The sequence below is a fragment of the Procambarus clarkii genome, chromosome 75 (genome assembly GCF_040958095.1).
Source record: "Procambarus clarkii isolate CNS0578487 chromosome 75, FALCON_Pclarkii_2.0, whole genome shotgun sequence".
Lineage (NCBI taxonomy): Eukaryota > Metazoa > Arthropoda > Malacostraca > Decapoda > Cambaridae > Procambarus > Procambarus clarkii.
Window position 1 is genome coordinate 2643103 of NC_091224.1, and position 16262 is coordinate 2659364.

The window sequence follows — 16262 nt, forward strand, 5'->3', positions numbered from 1 at the left end:
GTGAGAGGTGACATCCCACTGTGTTGGAAGTATTACTTGACCGTGGCGGAAGGTGAGTCAAGTTGACGACCTTGTGAATAACCTTATGGACGGGCAACTTGACCTGGGTAAACCTTGAGTTACCGTGACCACGGACACCCCAGCAAGGACACTAGGGAGTGGTCCAGTTACCTCACTCACTGCGGGTTCCAGGCGGGGTTCAGTGCGAACTCTGCTCTGCAGTTCGACTGAGGTGCTCCCTGGTGGTGAACAGTGGCACCCTGGTTGACCATTTGCAATAAACAGAGACACATTGGAAATTAAAGTAAAAAACCACCAAATCCGCAACAAAATGTTGGCCAGACGAACAATAACCCTCATCAGTACATAGACAAACTCAGTAACAACTGGTGCTGGAATCCACAGAGCATCATGGCCACAACAATGGCCGGTCATGAGGGCCACAGTGGCCTTATGGCCACAACAGTATATGACCATAGAGGCCCTATTACAAGCTGTCAACATTCCACCTCCACAACACCAGTCATTATGGTGAGTTATGGCTCCACAACTTGTGCTCGTCGGCCACTATGGCCACAGCCCACACTTCCCCACATATAACGTCCCACCAAACAATACTGTCTTCATAACTTACCAGACAAACAACTGGAAATGTTGTATTTCATGCGAGTGTACGGCAGCTTACGTTGTATTTCATGTGGTAATACAACTGCTTATGTTGTATTTCATGTGGTAATACAACTGCTTACGTTGTATTTCATGTGACAGGACGGCTGTTTGCTATCTGTTGAGACGCGCTGCAACTTGTGGAGCTCTGAGGGAATATATTGTTACTGTGTAGTGTAGCAGAAGCACTGAGAGAGAGGGAGAGAGGGTGGGAGGAGGGAAGGACACACGTGATGGTCGTAACTCATGTTGCAGCTTCATGTTGTCGTCTGAGATTGTCGTGGTGCTCATCCAGGCCCTGTGTGAGGAAGAGGGATTAACGCGTACTCTGTTACAACTCTAGATTATGAGTTACAATCTAATCTTACCAGATTACAGTGTGTGTGTCTCTCTCTCTCTGTGAGTGTGTGTGTACTCACCTAGTTGTGCTTGAGGGGGTCGAGCTCTGGCTCTTTGGTCCCGCTTCTCAACTGTCAATCAACTGGTGTACAGGTTCCTGAACCTACTGGGCTCTATCATATCTACATTTGAAACTGTGTATGGAGTCTGCCCCCGCCATATAATTACTTAATGCATTCCCTTTGTTAACTACTCTGACACTGAAAAATTCTTTCTAATGTCTCTGTGGATCATTTGGGTACTAAGTTTACACCTGTGTCCCCTTGTTCGTATTCCACTCGTGTTAAACAATTTATCTTTACCTACCCTGTCGTTTCCTCTTAGAATTTTGTAGGTAGTGATCATGTCTCCAGGAGCTCTCCAATCTTCCAGCGACGTTAGGTTCATTTCATGCAGCCTTTCCTCGTAACTCATGCCTCTTAGTTCTGGGACTAGCCTAGTGGCATATCTTTGAATTGTTTCCAGCGTAGTCCTGTGCTTGACAAGGTACGGGCTCCATGCTGGGGCCGCATACTCCAGGATTGGTCTTACACATGTGGTATACAAGGTTCTAAATTATTCCTTACACAGATTCCTGAAGGCAGTTGTGATGTTAGCCAGCCATGCATACGCCGCTGATGTTATTTGTTTATGTGGGCTTCAGGAGACAGGTTTGGTGTGATATCAACTCCTAGATCTTTCTCTCTGTCAGTTTCATTAAGTACTTCATCTCCCATTCGGTATCCTGTGTCTGGCCTCCTGTTTCCATTGCCTAGTTTCATTACCTTACTTTTGCTCGGGTTGAACTGAAGCCATTTGTTGGAAAATTCAGTTTGATTAGATCATCTTGTAGCCTTATACTATCTTCCTCTGACTTAATCCTCCTCATAATTTTTGGATCATCAGCAAACATTGAGAGGAACGAGGCTATTCCCTCTGGGAGATCATTTCCATATATCAGAAACAGTATAGGTCCAAGGACTGATCCCTGCGGGACTCCTTTGGTGACACTTCGCCAATCTGAGACCTCACCCCTCACAGTGACTCGCTGTCTTCTGTTGCTTAGGTACTCCCTTATACAATGGAGTACCTTCCCTTTCACTCCTACCTGCATCTCCAGCTTGTGCACTAGTTTCTTGTGTGGTACTGTGTCAAAGGCTTTCTTGCAATCCAAAAATACGCAGTCTGCCCACCCCTCTCTTTCTTGCCTGATTTTTCTTGCCTGGTCGTAGAATTCAATTAATCCTGTGAGGCAGGACTTGCCATCCCTGATCCCACGTTGATGCTGAGTTACAAAGTTTTTTCCCTGCAGATGTTCCACTAGCTTTTTTCGCACAATCTTTTCCATCAGCTTGCATGGTATGCAGGTTAGGGACACTGGCCTGTAGTTTAGTGCCTCCTGATTATCTGCCTCTTTGTTTATCGGGACTACATTAGCAGTCTTCCAAATTTTTGGCAGCTCCCCTGTTGCCAGTGATTTGTTATACACTATGGAGAGTGGCAGGCGGAGTGCTTCTGCTCATTCCTTTAGTATCCAAGGTGAGATTCCATCCTGGCCTATAGCCTTTGTCACATCCAACTCTAGCAAAAGCTTCCTCACCTCCCCACTGGCAATCCCAAACTCTTCTAGCGGTGCCTGGTTATCTATTCCCTCTCTTATCTCTGGAACTTCCCCTTGCTCTAATGTGAAGAGCAAAAATCCTGGAAATCTTATTGAGTTTCCTCACACACTTGTCGTTTGTAGTAAATGTATCTGCCGCCATCCTCAGTTTCATTACCTGTTCCTTCACTGTTGTTTTCCTCCTGATGTTGCTGTGCAGTAATTCAGGTTGAGTCTTTGCTTTGCTTGCTGTCATTTTATGCCATATTTTCAAATATGTCATTTTCATAGTCTTTCCGCCTCTCTTCTGACCCTGACGCATTGATTCCCGGCACTCTGGTCCCTTGCTCTGCTCTCTAGTGTCCTATTATTTCTATAGGTTCTCCACGCCCTTGCACTTAGTTGCTTTGCTAGCTTATATCTCTTATTAAACCATTGGTTTCTCATCTGCACTTATTTTTTTTCCTTTTGAACTGGGACGAACTTGTCTGTTGTGAGTATGTGTATTCACCTATTTGTGCTTGCGGGGGTTGAGCTCTGCTGTTTCGGCCCGCCTCTCAACTGTCAATCAACTGTTATTTGTTTTTTTTTGGTGGGGGGGGAAGATGGGGCACACACACACACAAAGTGGCACTTTGCTTGCCACTCTCCATAGTGTATAGTAAGTCACTGGAGACGGGAGACCTACCAGAAATATGGAAGACGGCGAATGTGGTCCCAATATACAAAAAGGACAACAGGCAAGAGGCACTGAACTACAGGCCAGTGTCCTTGACTTGTATACCATGTAAGGTGATGGAGAAGATCGTGAGAAAAAAACTGGTAACACATCTGGAGAGAAGGGACTTCCTGACAAATCGCCAACATGGGTTCACGGAGGGTAAATCTTGCCTGACAGGCTTGATAGAATTCTACGATCAGGTGACAAAGATTAAGCAAGAAAGAGAGGGCTGGGCGGACTGCATTTTCTTGGATTGTCGGAAAGCCTTTGACACAGTACCGCATAAGAGGCTGGTACATAAGCTGGAGAGACAGGCAGGTGTAGCTGGTAAGGTGCTCCAGTGGATAAGGGAGTATCTAAGCAATAGGAAGCAGAGAGTTACGGTGAGGGGTGAGACGTCCGATTGGCGTGAAGTCACCAGTGGAGTCCCACAGGGCTCTGTACTCGGTCCTATCTTGTTTCTGATATGTAAATGATCTCCCGGAGGGTATCGATTCATTTCTCTCAATGTTTGCGGACGATGCTAAAATTATGAGAAGGATTAAAACAGAAGAGGACTGTTTGAGGCTTCAAGAAGACCTAGACAAGCTGAAGGAATGGTCGAACAAATGGTTGTTAGAGTTTAACCCAACCAAATATAATGTAATGAAGATAGGTGTAGGGAGCAGAAGGCCAGATACAAGGTATCATCTGGGAGAGGAAATTCTTCAGGAGTCAGAGAAGGAAAAAGACTTGGGGGTTGATATCACGCCAGACCTGTCTCCTGCAGCACATATCAGTCGGATAACATCAACGGCATATGCCAGGCTGGCCAACATACGAACGGCATTCAGAATATTGTGTAAAGAATCATTCAGAACTTTGTATACCACATAGGTCAGGCCAATCCTGGAGTATGCAGCCCCAGCATGGAGTCCATATCTAGTCAAGGATAAGACTAAACTGGAAAAGGTTCAAAGGTTTGCCACCAGACTTGTACCCGAGCTGAGAGGTATGAGCTACGAGGAGAGACTACGGGAATTAAACCTCACTTCGCTGGAAGACAGAAGAGTTAGGGGGGACATGATCACCACATTCAAGATTCTGAAGGGAATTGATAGGGTAGATAAAGACAGTCTATTTAACACAAGGGGAACACGCACAAGGGGACACAGGTGGAAACTGAGTGCCCAAATGAGCCACAGAGATATTAGAAAGAACTTTTTTAGTGTCAGAGTGGTTGACAAATGGAATGCATTAGGAGGTGATGTGGTGGAGGCTGACTACATACACAGTTTCAAGTGTAGATATGATAGAGCCCGATAGGCTCAGGAACCTGTACACCTGTTGATTGACGGTTGAGAGGCGGGACCAAAGAGCCAGAGCTCAACCCCCGCAAACACAACTAGGTGAGTACAACTAGGTGAGTACACACACACACACACACACGCATATAAATATAAAAGATATGTATATATATATATATATAAATATATATATCTTATATATAATAGATATATTTATAAATATATAAATTCGGCATATAAAAAAGAATGATAATAAAAATAGAACCTACCGATGATTTTTCACTTGGTAATTCCTTTTACTGTTTGTGAAGAATATTCTTCATTGAAATTGGTATGAATATGTTAGCTATATATTTATGAGAGAGAATCTGTGTTTGTTTGTCTTGGGGTAAAGCTTGGGGCTAGCCTTGTCTAACTCTGCAGGGGCTACGGGCTGGGGTACGGGATGGACATAGGCTGGTCGGGGTCGGCCTAAGTGAACACGCGTAACATGTTATATATGTACAGTCAAAGATCCCGGCCAACCAGCTTGAGTGATACTGTCTGCAGACATGGTACTGCCACGTTTGGTGTACTCCCTACCGTAGAATACTAACAGCTTGGCTGTTACTGCTTACAGGCTGAACGTTGACAGCTTGGGTGATTCTACAAAGACTGAACACTGCTAGCATGGGTTTTACTGTCTAGAGTCGAGGCACTGTCAGCAAGGAGTGTACTTTCTTCTGGAAGTGCTCCACTAGCTGCTGTCCCGCCAAATACACCGAAACTACGACGTTGCTACAACGTTCGAACAAGTTTTAACACCTCTTAACCAGTTATAACAACCAATATAGCAAGTTGTAACAACGTTCTAATACGTCATAAACACGTTAAGCCAAGATGTAACAACTTTATTACAAGTTGTAACAAGCAGAAAATAGAGACAGTTATGGTTTGTGTTTCCGGCGGTGGTTCTGTCTACTGGCAGATCACTGTCAGCTGGAACTATACTGTCTATACACCGTCACTGTCCTGCCTGGGGAGAGAGAGAGAGAGAGAGAGAGAGAGAGAGAGAGAGAGAGAGAGAGAGAGAGAGAGAGAGAGAGAGAGAGAGAGAGAGAGAGAGAGAGAGATGGATGAGCGTTGTGGGGGAGGTAAAGGAGAAAGTGATGGAGATTGATTGAGATTGAGAATGAAAGTGAGGGAGAGAGAATGAGGGTGAGGGTGGATGTGAGAGTGAGGAAGGGATGAAAGCGACAGAGTGAGGAAGTACAGAAGTAAAGGTAGAAGTGTGAAGGGCAGCCCAGCAGGGTAGTAAAGATGGGTGAGGAATAAGGTCAACAGGTCGTGAACAGTTTTGTAAAATCTCGTGTATTTATCTCTTCACTGTGAACACATTTTAAAGAATACTTCATCAATACTGAATCATCTTAGTAAAGGTTCTGAATGTTTGGTATTACCTTTCTTTCCCATTATATGGTAACATATGAATTTGTAATTATCCTTCTAAGCATCAATCAATTTGGTTCTCATTGTCAACAAATTATTTGCTGGATAACGTAAGTGTTTTAGTTGGTAACGCTCCTTAACACAGCTCCAAGGGTCGTGTTAGGTATATTGGCTACATTTACACATTTCTCTCTTGGTTTCAGAGCTCTACTTCTCATTACTCTTGCCTTACCCAATGTTTCCATTAATGTCCAAGTATTTTATGACACCTCAGAAAGCATTACCAGCACGCGTTTAACAACCAAATTGAATCACAATTAAAATTAAAATTGTAAAAAATAGCTCAATCAAATTACAAAATTTTGCTGCTCAGTTTCCTTATAATTAGAGGAAAACTAACGAAGTTATCTTGTATGTTTTGAGATTTACATTTTACCGCCACAGACGCTGCCACAAACATCCTAAACAATGTTAATTGTAAGAGTACACAGTAATTAACTTTGAAAATATTTCCAATCGCCTTTTTCAATTAATCTATTTTTTGTATGATAATGATGCAACAAATTAGTAGTCAGTAGCACTAGTTGCCCATAATTTGAACTCTTTCTTTGGCTAATTAAAAACTACAAAAAAGGTTTAGATTACTCCAAACATTTGTTAATAAAGCTCAAAATGGAGGTGTAAAGTTTGGCTTTATTGCGGTGTTGAGAAAAGTTAAAAAAATGATAAATAATATGGTAATGGCCTCTTTGTTATCTTGTCACAGAGTTTGAATTTGCCTAAACTGACAACTTCAAACTTAGAAATAATTATTCAGTCAAAATGTTGATCATACTGAGGACTTAGTTTATTTTGCAGTTTCCTTTAAATTTAAAATTATTCCTACTAGTATAGACGACATATTTAATTAATTGTATTACAAAATGGTGTGAGGTAATGTTCATTTTGTAAAATGGAGATACAATTACAGTCTTGAGATACTGTGAGTGTGACATTGCCCTCTACACCTTGCACCAAGTATCTTTAGTGTACACTCTGTGTACACAAGGTGCGCTCTCTGTTAACCAAGTCATAAGCCAATTTCGCTGCAAGCATTTTAAATGTGCAAAACCTAGACTTGTTTATGCTGCTTCTAAATAAGCATGATATATAGGAAGTAAATATATGAATTACAAGAATATATTTCTCCACCCGTTGCCTGGAGAATATATTTTATCAGTCCCATCAAATGTCTTCACCAAGTAATTACCCATTATATGGAGTAGTAACAGGGTGTGGTCGTCCCTACTGCTGTGGAGTAGGAAGGTGTGGTCGTCTCTACTGCTGTGGAGTAGGAAGGTGTGGTCGTCCCTACTGTTGTGGATTAGTAACAAGGTGTGGTCGTCCCTACTGTTGTGGTGTAGGAAGGTGTGGTCGTCCCTACTGCTGTGGATTAGTAACAAGGTGTGGTCGTCCCTACTGTTGTGGTGTAGGAAGGTGTGGTCGTCCCTACTGCTGTGGAGTAGGAAGGCGTGGTCGTCCCTACTGCTGTGGAGTAGGAAGGTGTGGTCGTCCCTACTGCTGTGGAGTAGGAAGGTGTGGTCGTCCCTACTGCTGTGGAGTAGGAAGGTGTGGTCGTCCCTACTGCTGTGGAGTAGGAAGGTGTGGTCGTCCCTACTGCTGTGGAGTAGGAAGGTGTGGTCGTCCCTACTGCTGTGGAGTAGGAAGGTGTGGTCGTCCCTACTGCTGTGGAGGAGGAAGGTGTGGTCGTCCCTACTGCTGTGGAGTAGGAAGGTGTGGTCGTCCCTACTGCTGTGGAGTAGGAAGGTGTGGTCGTCCCTACTGCTGTGGAGTAGGAAGGTGTGGTCGTCCCTACTGCTGTGGAGTAGGAAGGTGTGGTCGTCCCTACTGCTGTGGAGTAGGAAGGTGTGGTCGTCCCTACTGCTGTGGAGTAGGAAGGTGTGGTCGTCACTACTGCTGTGGAGTAGGAAGGTGTGGTCGTCCCTACTGCTGTGGAGTAGGAAGGTGTGGTCGTCCCTACTGCTGTGGAGTAGGAAGGTGTGGTCGTCACTACTGCTGTGGAGTAGGAAGGTGTGGTCGTCCCTACTGATGTGGAGTAGTAACAACGTGTGGTCGTCCTTACTGATGTGGAGTAGGAAGGTGTGGTCGTTCCTGCTACTGTGGAGTAGGAAGGTGTGGTCGTCCCTACTGCTGTGGAGTAGTAACAAGGTGTGGTCGTCCCTATTGATATGGAGTAGTAACAAGGTGTGGTCGTCCATATTAATATGGAATAGTAACAAGGTGTGGTCGTCCATATTAATATGGAGTAGTAACAAGGTGTGGTCGTCTCTATTGATATGGAGTAGTAACAAGGTGGGGTCGTCCTTACTCTCTGACATAGAGTAGTAACAAGGTGTGGTCGTCCCTATTAATGTGGAATAGTAAGAAGGTGCGGTCGTCCCTATTAATATAGAGTAGTAACAAGGTGTGGTCGTCCCTATTAATATAGAGTAGTAACAAGGTGTGGTCGTCCCTATTAATATAGAGTAGTAACAAGGTGTGGTCGTCCCTATTAATATAGAGTAGTAACAAGGTGTGGTCGTCCCTATTAATATAGAGTAGTAACAAGGTGTGGTTGTCCCTATTTATATAGAGTAGTACCAAGGTGTGGTCGTCCCTATTAATATAGAGTAGTAACAAGGTGTGGTCGTCCCTATTAATATGGAGTAGTAACAAGGTGTGGTCGTCCCTATTAATGTGGAGTAGTAAGGTGTGGTCGTCCCTATTAATATAGAGTAGTAACAAGGTGTGGTCGTCCCTATTAATATAGAGTAGTAACAAGGTGTGGTCGTCCCTATTAATATAGAGTTGTAACAAGGTGTGGTCGTCCCTATTAATATGGAGTAGTAACAAGGTGTGGTCGTCCCTATTAATGTGGAGTAGTAAGAAGGTGTGGTCGTCCCTATTAATATAGAGTAGTAACAAGGTGTGGTCGTCCCTATTAATATATAGAAACAAGGTGTGGTCGTCCCTATTAATATAGAGTTGTAACAAGGTGTGGTCGTCCCTATTAATATAGAGCAGTAACAAGGTGTGGTCGTCTCTATTTGCCGTTTTTATGAAGCTGGAGATGAACTGTTACATAAACTCTACCAAGCTATGTCTTCGCTGGGGTATACGTTAATTAACCTGTGTTTCTGTGGTTTTTCACGATGCCCATTTTATGTTAACACTTCAACAATTTAAATTGAATTAAATTGTATAAATATAGGTCTTTAACCTCTTATTATTTCAATTCTAAAAGAATATTTTTATATATTTCAAGAATTCACAATTTTTCCTCAAAGTGTTTTCTCATCAAACATTTACTGACACGTTACTGACCCTTCAACTGTACTTGAAAAAGTTGTCCTGGAAACATGTTTCCTTAAAATTATGCAGAAATTTCCTGGAAATTGCTTTATCTTAAGTAATGTTAAATTAACAGTCGACACGAATTGTCCAGGATAGCCAGGAATAACCCATTCCTACTCTAAGGTTTGAGTAGCAACATTTGCAAATTTGCCGATGATACGAAAATCGGTAGGGAAATTAATTCGGAGGAGGACTCACTATCACTTCAAGTTGATCTAGATAGGGTTTTGAAATGGTCAAAGGATTGGCAGATGCAGTTTAATGCTGATAAATGTAAAGTTCTGAGGTTAGGTAATGATGATAGAGTTACAAGATACGAGCTAGATGGTGTTGTGATTGCGAAGTCGGATTGCGAAAGGGATCTGGGAGTTATGATTAGTAAGAATTTAAAACAAAAGGATCAATGCATAAATGTTCGTAATAAGGCAAATCGGACACTTGGATTTATTAATCGCAGCGTTAGTAACAAGACACCTGGTGTGGTTCTCAAGCTATATCTTGCTCTAGTTAGGCCCCATTTAGATTATGCAGTTCAGTTTTGGTCGCCATATTATAGAATGGATATAAATTCACTTGAACGTGTCCAGCGTAGGATGACTAAGTTAATTCCCCAAATTAGAAATCTTTCATATGAAGAAAGATTAACAAAGCTTAAGTTGCATTCACTGGAAAGGCGAAGAGTTAGGGGTGACATGATAGAGGTTTACAAGTGGATGAATGGACATAACCGGGGGGATATTAATAGGGTATTAAAAGTATCAACACAGGACAGAACACGAAACAATGGATATAAATTGGATAAGTTTAGATTTAGGAAAGACTTGGGTAAATACTGGTTCAGTAACAGGGTTGTTGATTTGTGGAACCAATTGCCGCGTAACATTGTGGAGGTGGGGTCCCTCGATTGTTTCAAGCACGGGTTGGACAAGTATATGAGAGAGATTGGGTGGTTATAGAATAGGAGCTGCCTCGTATGGGCCAATAGGCCTTCTGCAGTTACCTTTGTTCTTATGTTCTTATGTTCTTAAGTTGACTTCCACATCTTATCAGGACTAATTAATGAACATAATCATATAACAATAAAATATTGGGAAAATACTAGTAACACCTGCTTTTTCCACCCAATCTTTCCCTCCGCACTTAGAAGAGTTAGGGGTGACATGATAGAGGTTTACAAGTGGGTGAATGGACATAACAAAGGGGATATTAATAGGGTATTAAAAGTATCAACACAAGACAGAACACGAAACAATGGGTATAAATTGGATAAGTTTAGATTTAGGAAAGACTTGGGTAAATACTGGTTCAGTAACAGGGTTGTTGATTTGTGGAACCAATTGCCGCGTAACATTGTGGAGGTGGGGTTCCTCGATTGTTTCAAGCATGGGTTGGACATGTATATGAGTGGGATTGGGTGGTTATAAATAGGAGCTGCCTCGTATGGGCCAACAGGCCTTCTGCAGTTGCCTTTGTTCTTATGTTCTTATGTACAACAAAACTTGAGTTTTACATCCATTTTCAGTTATGGTGTTCCATACACTAAGAACACCCTAATGATCCCTCCCGGGCCACGTAGCCAAGCTTCTCTTCCTCTCACAGCAACAACATCCACTATTCATGAACTTAACTAGAGAGTCACCAGCTACTGAAATATTCATACTTTGTCTCTTTGTTCCGTTCCTTCTCTTTCCTTTGCTGCTTACTGCTTCTACACATTTATCCTATAGTATTGAAAAGAAATTTTAAATTTGCTACTCAAGGAGAACATAGTTCCCACAGTTTTGCTTTGCTTCTGTCCATATAATAGCATAGTTTCGCTTTAAAGCAGCATCGCAGTGCTCTTATTACCCTGAAACTCAACAACCACAAAGTGAGCACGATTTTCCATGTATTTAACTTCCTTTGTAACCGTCCTTCGTTCAGTTTTATAAGCATTAAACTTTTCGATGTTATTTCACTTTTGTCATCAAAGCTGAACACAGAACAAGCAATTCCTCCAGCAACTGAAGGACGGAGAGGAGGTGAGGAGAGAGAGTAATACATGGAAAATAGAGAATATATATATATTGATATTAGGAGTGGAGAGTGAGAGACTGAGTGTTACAGGAGGCATGACAATCTAATAAGGAGAGAGGAGACTTGTCACAATAAAGAGACAAGGTGACAAGAGACTGAAGAAAGAGAAGATCAGAATGAGAATGAGCAAGAGTGAGTGTTGAGAGTGAAACTGAAGCTAGAGATTAAGATGAGAAAAATATGAGAGCTGGAGAGAATAATGAGTGAAGGAGTGCAAGTGGGAGTGTCACCCACCACAGAGACCATCGTCTATGGGTGAGAAGACGGTGACCAGGAGCCAGTGAACTTTAGTAGTGAACCAGGAGGTGGTCTCTAGAGCGTACATTATCTGACGCAGGTGTTACGGGGGTGTAACTTTACTAACTGGACGATAGTTTGGTACAGAGTACCTCGCCTGACTGGAGTACATGACCTGACTGGAGTACCTCCCCTGACTGGAGTACATGGCATGACTGGAGTACATGGCATGACTGGAGTACATGGCATGACTGGAGGACATGGCATGACTGGACTACATGGCATGACTGGAGTACATGGCATGACTGGAGGACATGGCATGACTGGACTACATGGCATGACTGGAGTACATGGCATGACTGGAGGACATGGCCTGACTGGAGGACATGGCCTGACTGGAGGACATGGCCTGACTGGAGGACATGGCCTGACTGGAGGACATGGTCTGACTGGAGGACATGGCCTGACTGGAGGACATGGTCTGACTGGAGGACATGGCCTGACTGGAGGACATGGCCTGACTGGAGTACATGGCCTGACTGGAGTACATGGCCTGACTGGAGTACATGGCCTGACTGGAGTACATGGCCTGACTGGAGTACATGGCCTGACTGGAGGACATGGCCTGACTGGAGTACATGGCCTGACTGGAGTACATGGCCTGACTGGAGTACATGGCCTGACTGGAGTACATGGCCTGACTGGAGTACATGGCCTGACTGGAGGACATGACCTGACTGCAGTACTCTCAAGGAGAGACTGGAGTCTCTCACCAGTCACTCTTCCACTCCCTCCCATCCACCACAATTATCAAGCAAACATATTTCGTTTTCTTCTCACTGTCTCTCTGAACCTCGACAGCAGACTGCCAAAAGAAAAACAAAAACAGGTAACCAAATATAAACATTTGTAAACTGCACAAAACTCATATCTTTTTGGAGAAGGAGCCTTCAGGGCCTGAACGTTCATACACCATGCACCTCCAATTCTTGCTTCATGTCGCCTGAAACCACCATTCAGCGGTTTCAGGCTAAAACTAGTTTTTTTTATGTTAACATTAATGTCGAAAGATTTGTGAATCCTTAAAGATATTGAAGTTGTTATAACTAGTTCAAGTAGTTAAAACTAGTTCAAGTAATTAAGAGTAGAAATAACAAGTTCACGTAGTTATAGGTCTGTTGAAACAAAATTGGGAATATCTTCAGATTACTTTATTGAGTTTATGAATGGGGACCATTTGTTGTTGGGATTTTGTAGCACTGAAGACCACGACTATCTACCAGGCTATCATCACCTTCCCTCTGAGAGGACCAATGCTCGACACACTACCATCACTACTTGGTGGACCACAACAACACCCCCACACACTACCATCACTACTTTGTGGACCACAACAACACCCACACACTACCATCACTACTTGGTGGACCACAACAACACCCACACACACTACCATCACTACTTGGTGGACCACAACAACACCCCCACACACTACCATCACTACTTGGTGGACCACAACAACACCCACACACTACCATCACTACTTGGTGGACCACAACAACACCCCCCCACACTACCATCACTACTTGGTGGACCACAACAACACCCCCACACTACTTGGTGGACCACAACAACACCCCCCCACACTACCATCACTACTTGGTGGACCACAACAACACCCACACACTACCATCACTACTTGGTGGACCACAACACCCCCACACTACCATCACTACTTGGTGGACCACAACAACACCCACACACTACCATCACTACTTGGTGGACCACAACAACACCCCACACACTACCATCACTACTTGGTGGACCACAACAACACCCACACACTACCATCACTACTTGGTGGACCACAACAACACCCACACACTACCATCACTACTTGGTGGACCACAACAACACCCCCCACACACTACCATCACTACTTGGTGGACCACAACAACACCCACACACTACCATCACTACTTGGTGGACCACAACAACACCCCCACACACTACCATCACTACTTGGTGGACCACAACAACACCCACACACTACCATCACTACTTGGTGGACCACAACAACACCCCACACACTACCATCACTACTTAGGGGACCACAGCAACACCCCCACACACACTACCATCACTACTTGGTGGACCACAACAACACCCCCACACTACCATCACTACTTGGTGGACCACAACAACACCACACACACACCACCATCACTACTTGGTGGACCACAACAACACCCCCACACACTACCATCACTACTTGGTGGACCACAACAACACCCCACACACTACCATCACTACTTGGTGGACCACAACAACACCCCCACACACTACCATCACTACTTGGTGGACCACAACAACACCCACACACTACCATCACTACTTGGTGGACCACAACAACACCCACACACTACCATCACTACTTGGTGGACCACAACAACACCCCCACACTACCATCACTACTTGGTGGACCACAACAACACCCCACACACTACCATCACTACTTGGTGGACCACAACAACACCCACACACACACTACCATCACTACTTGGTGGACCACAACACACCCCCACACACTACCATCACTACTTGGTGGACCACAACAACACCCCCCACACACTACCATCACTACTTGGTGGACCACAACAACACCCACACACACTACCATCACTACTTGGTGGACCACAACAACACCCACACACTACCATCACTACTTGGTGGACCACAACAACACCCACACACACTACCATCACTACTTGGTGGACCACAACAACACCCACACACACTACCATCACTACTTGGTGGACCACAACAACACCCACACACACTACCATCACTACTTGGTGGACCACAACAACACCCACACACTACCATCACTACTTGGTGGACCACAACAACACCCCACACACTACCATCACTACTTGGTGGACCACAACAACACCACACACACTACCATCACTACTTGGTGGACCACAACAACACCCCACATACTACCATCACTACTTGGTGGACCACAACAACGCCCCACACACTACCATCACTACTTGGTGGACCACAACAACACCCCCCCACACTACCATCACTACTTGGTGGACCACAACAACACCCACACACTACCATCACTACTTGGTGGACCACAACAACACCCCCACACACTACCATCACTACTTGGTGGACCACAACAACACCCACACACTACCATCACTACTTGGTGGACCACAACAACACCCCCACACACTACCATCACTACTTGGTGGACCACAACAACACCCCCCACACACTACCATCACTACTTGGTGGACCACAACAACACCCCACACACTACCATCACTACTTGGTGGACCACAACAACAACCACACACTACCATCACTACTTGGTGGACCACAACAACACCCCCACACACTACCATCACTACTTGGTGGACCACAACAACACCCACACACTACCATCACTACTTGGTGGACCACAACAACACCCACACACTACCATCACTACTTGGTGGACCACAACAACACCCACACACTACCATCACTACTTGGTGGACCACAACAACACCCCACACACTACCATCACTACTTGGTGGACCACAACAACACCCACACACTACCATCACTACTTGGTGGACCACAACAACACCCCCCACACTACCATCACTACTTGGTGGACCACAACAACACCCTACACACTACCATCACTACTTGGTGGACCACAACAACACCCCCACACTACCATCACTACTTGGTGGACCACAACAACACCCCCCACACTACCATCACTACTTGGTGGACCACAACAACACCCCCCACACTACCATCACTACTTGGTGGACCACAACAACACCCTACACACTACCATCACTACTTGGTGGACCACAACAACACCCCCCACACTACCATCACTACTTGGTTGACCACAACAACACCCACACACACTACCATCACTACTTGGTTGACCACAACAACACCCACACACTACCATCACTACTTGGTGGACCACAACAACACCCTACACACTACCATCACTACTTGGTGGACCACAACAACACCCACACACACTACCATCACTACTTGGTTGACCACAACAACACCCACACACACTACCATCACTACTTGGTGGACCACAACAACACCCACACACACTACCATCACTACTTGGTGGACCACAACAACACCCCCACACACTACCATCACTACTTGGTGGACCACAACAACACCCACACACTACCATCACTACTTGGTGGACCACAACAACACCCCCACACACTACCATCACTACTTGGTGGACCACAACAACACCCCCACACACTACCGTCACTACTTGGTGGACCACAACAACACCCCCACAATACCATCACTACTTGGTGGACCACAACAACACCCCCACACACTACCATCACTACTTGGTGGACCACAACAACACCCCCACACACTACCATCACTACTTGGTGGACCACAACAACACCCC

The 16262-nt window shown here is 44.6% G+C and overlaps 1 protein-coding gene across 1 annotated transcript; it reads right to left on the reverse strand.

The window, feature by feature from the left end:
* Positions 1-12113: 12113 nt before the first annotated feature.
* LOC138356929 (uncharacterized) lies at positions 12114-12515 on the reverse strand. The gene has a single exon (XM_069313462.1). It carries the CDS (start codon positions 12513-12515, stop codon positions 12114-12116), a length of 402 nt encoding a protein of 133 aa, XP_069169563.1.
* Between the last annotated feature and the right edge of the window lie 3747 nt (positions 12516-16262).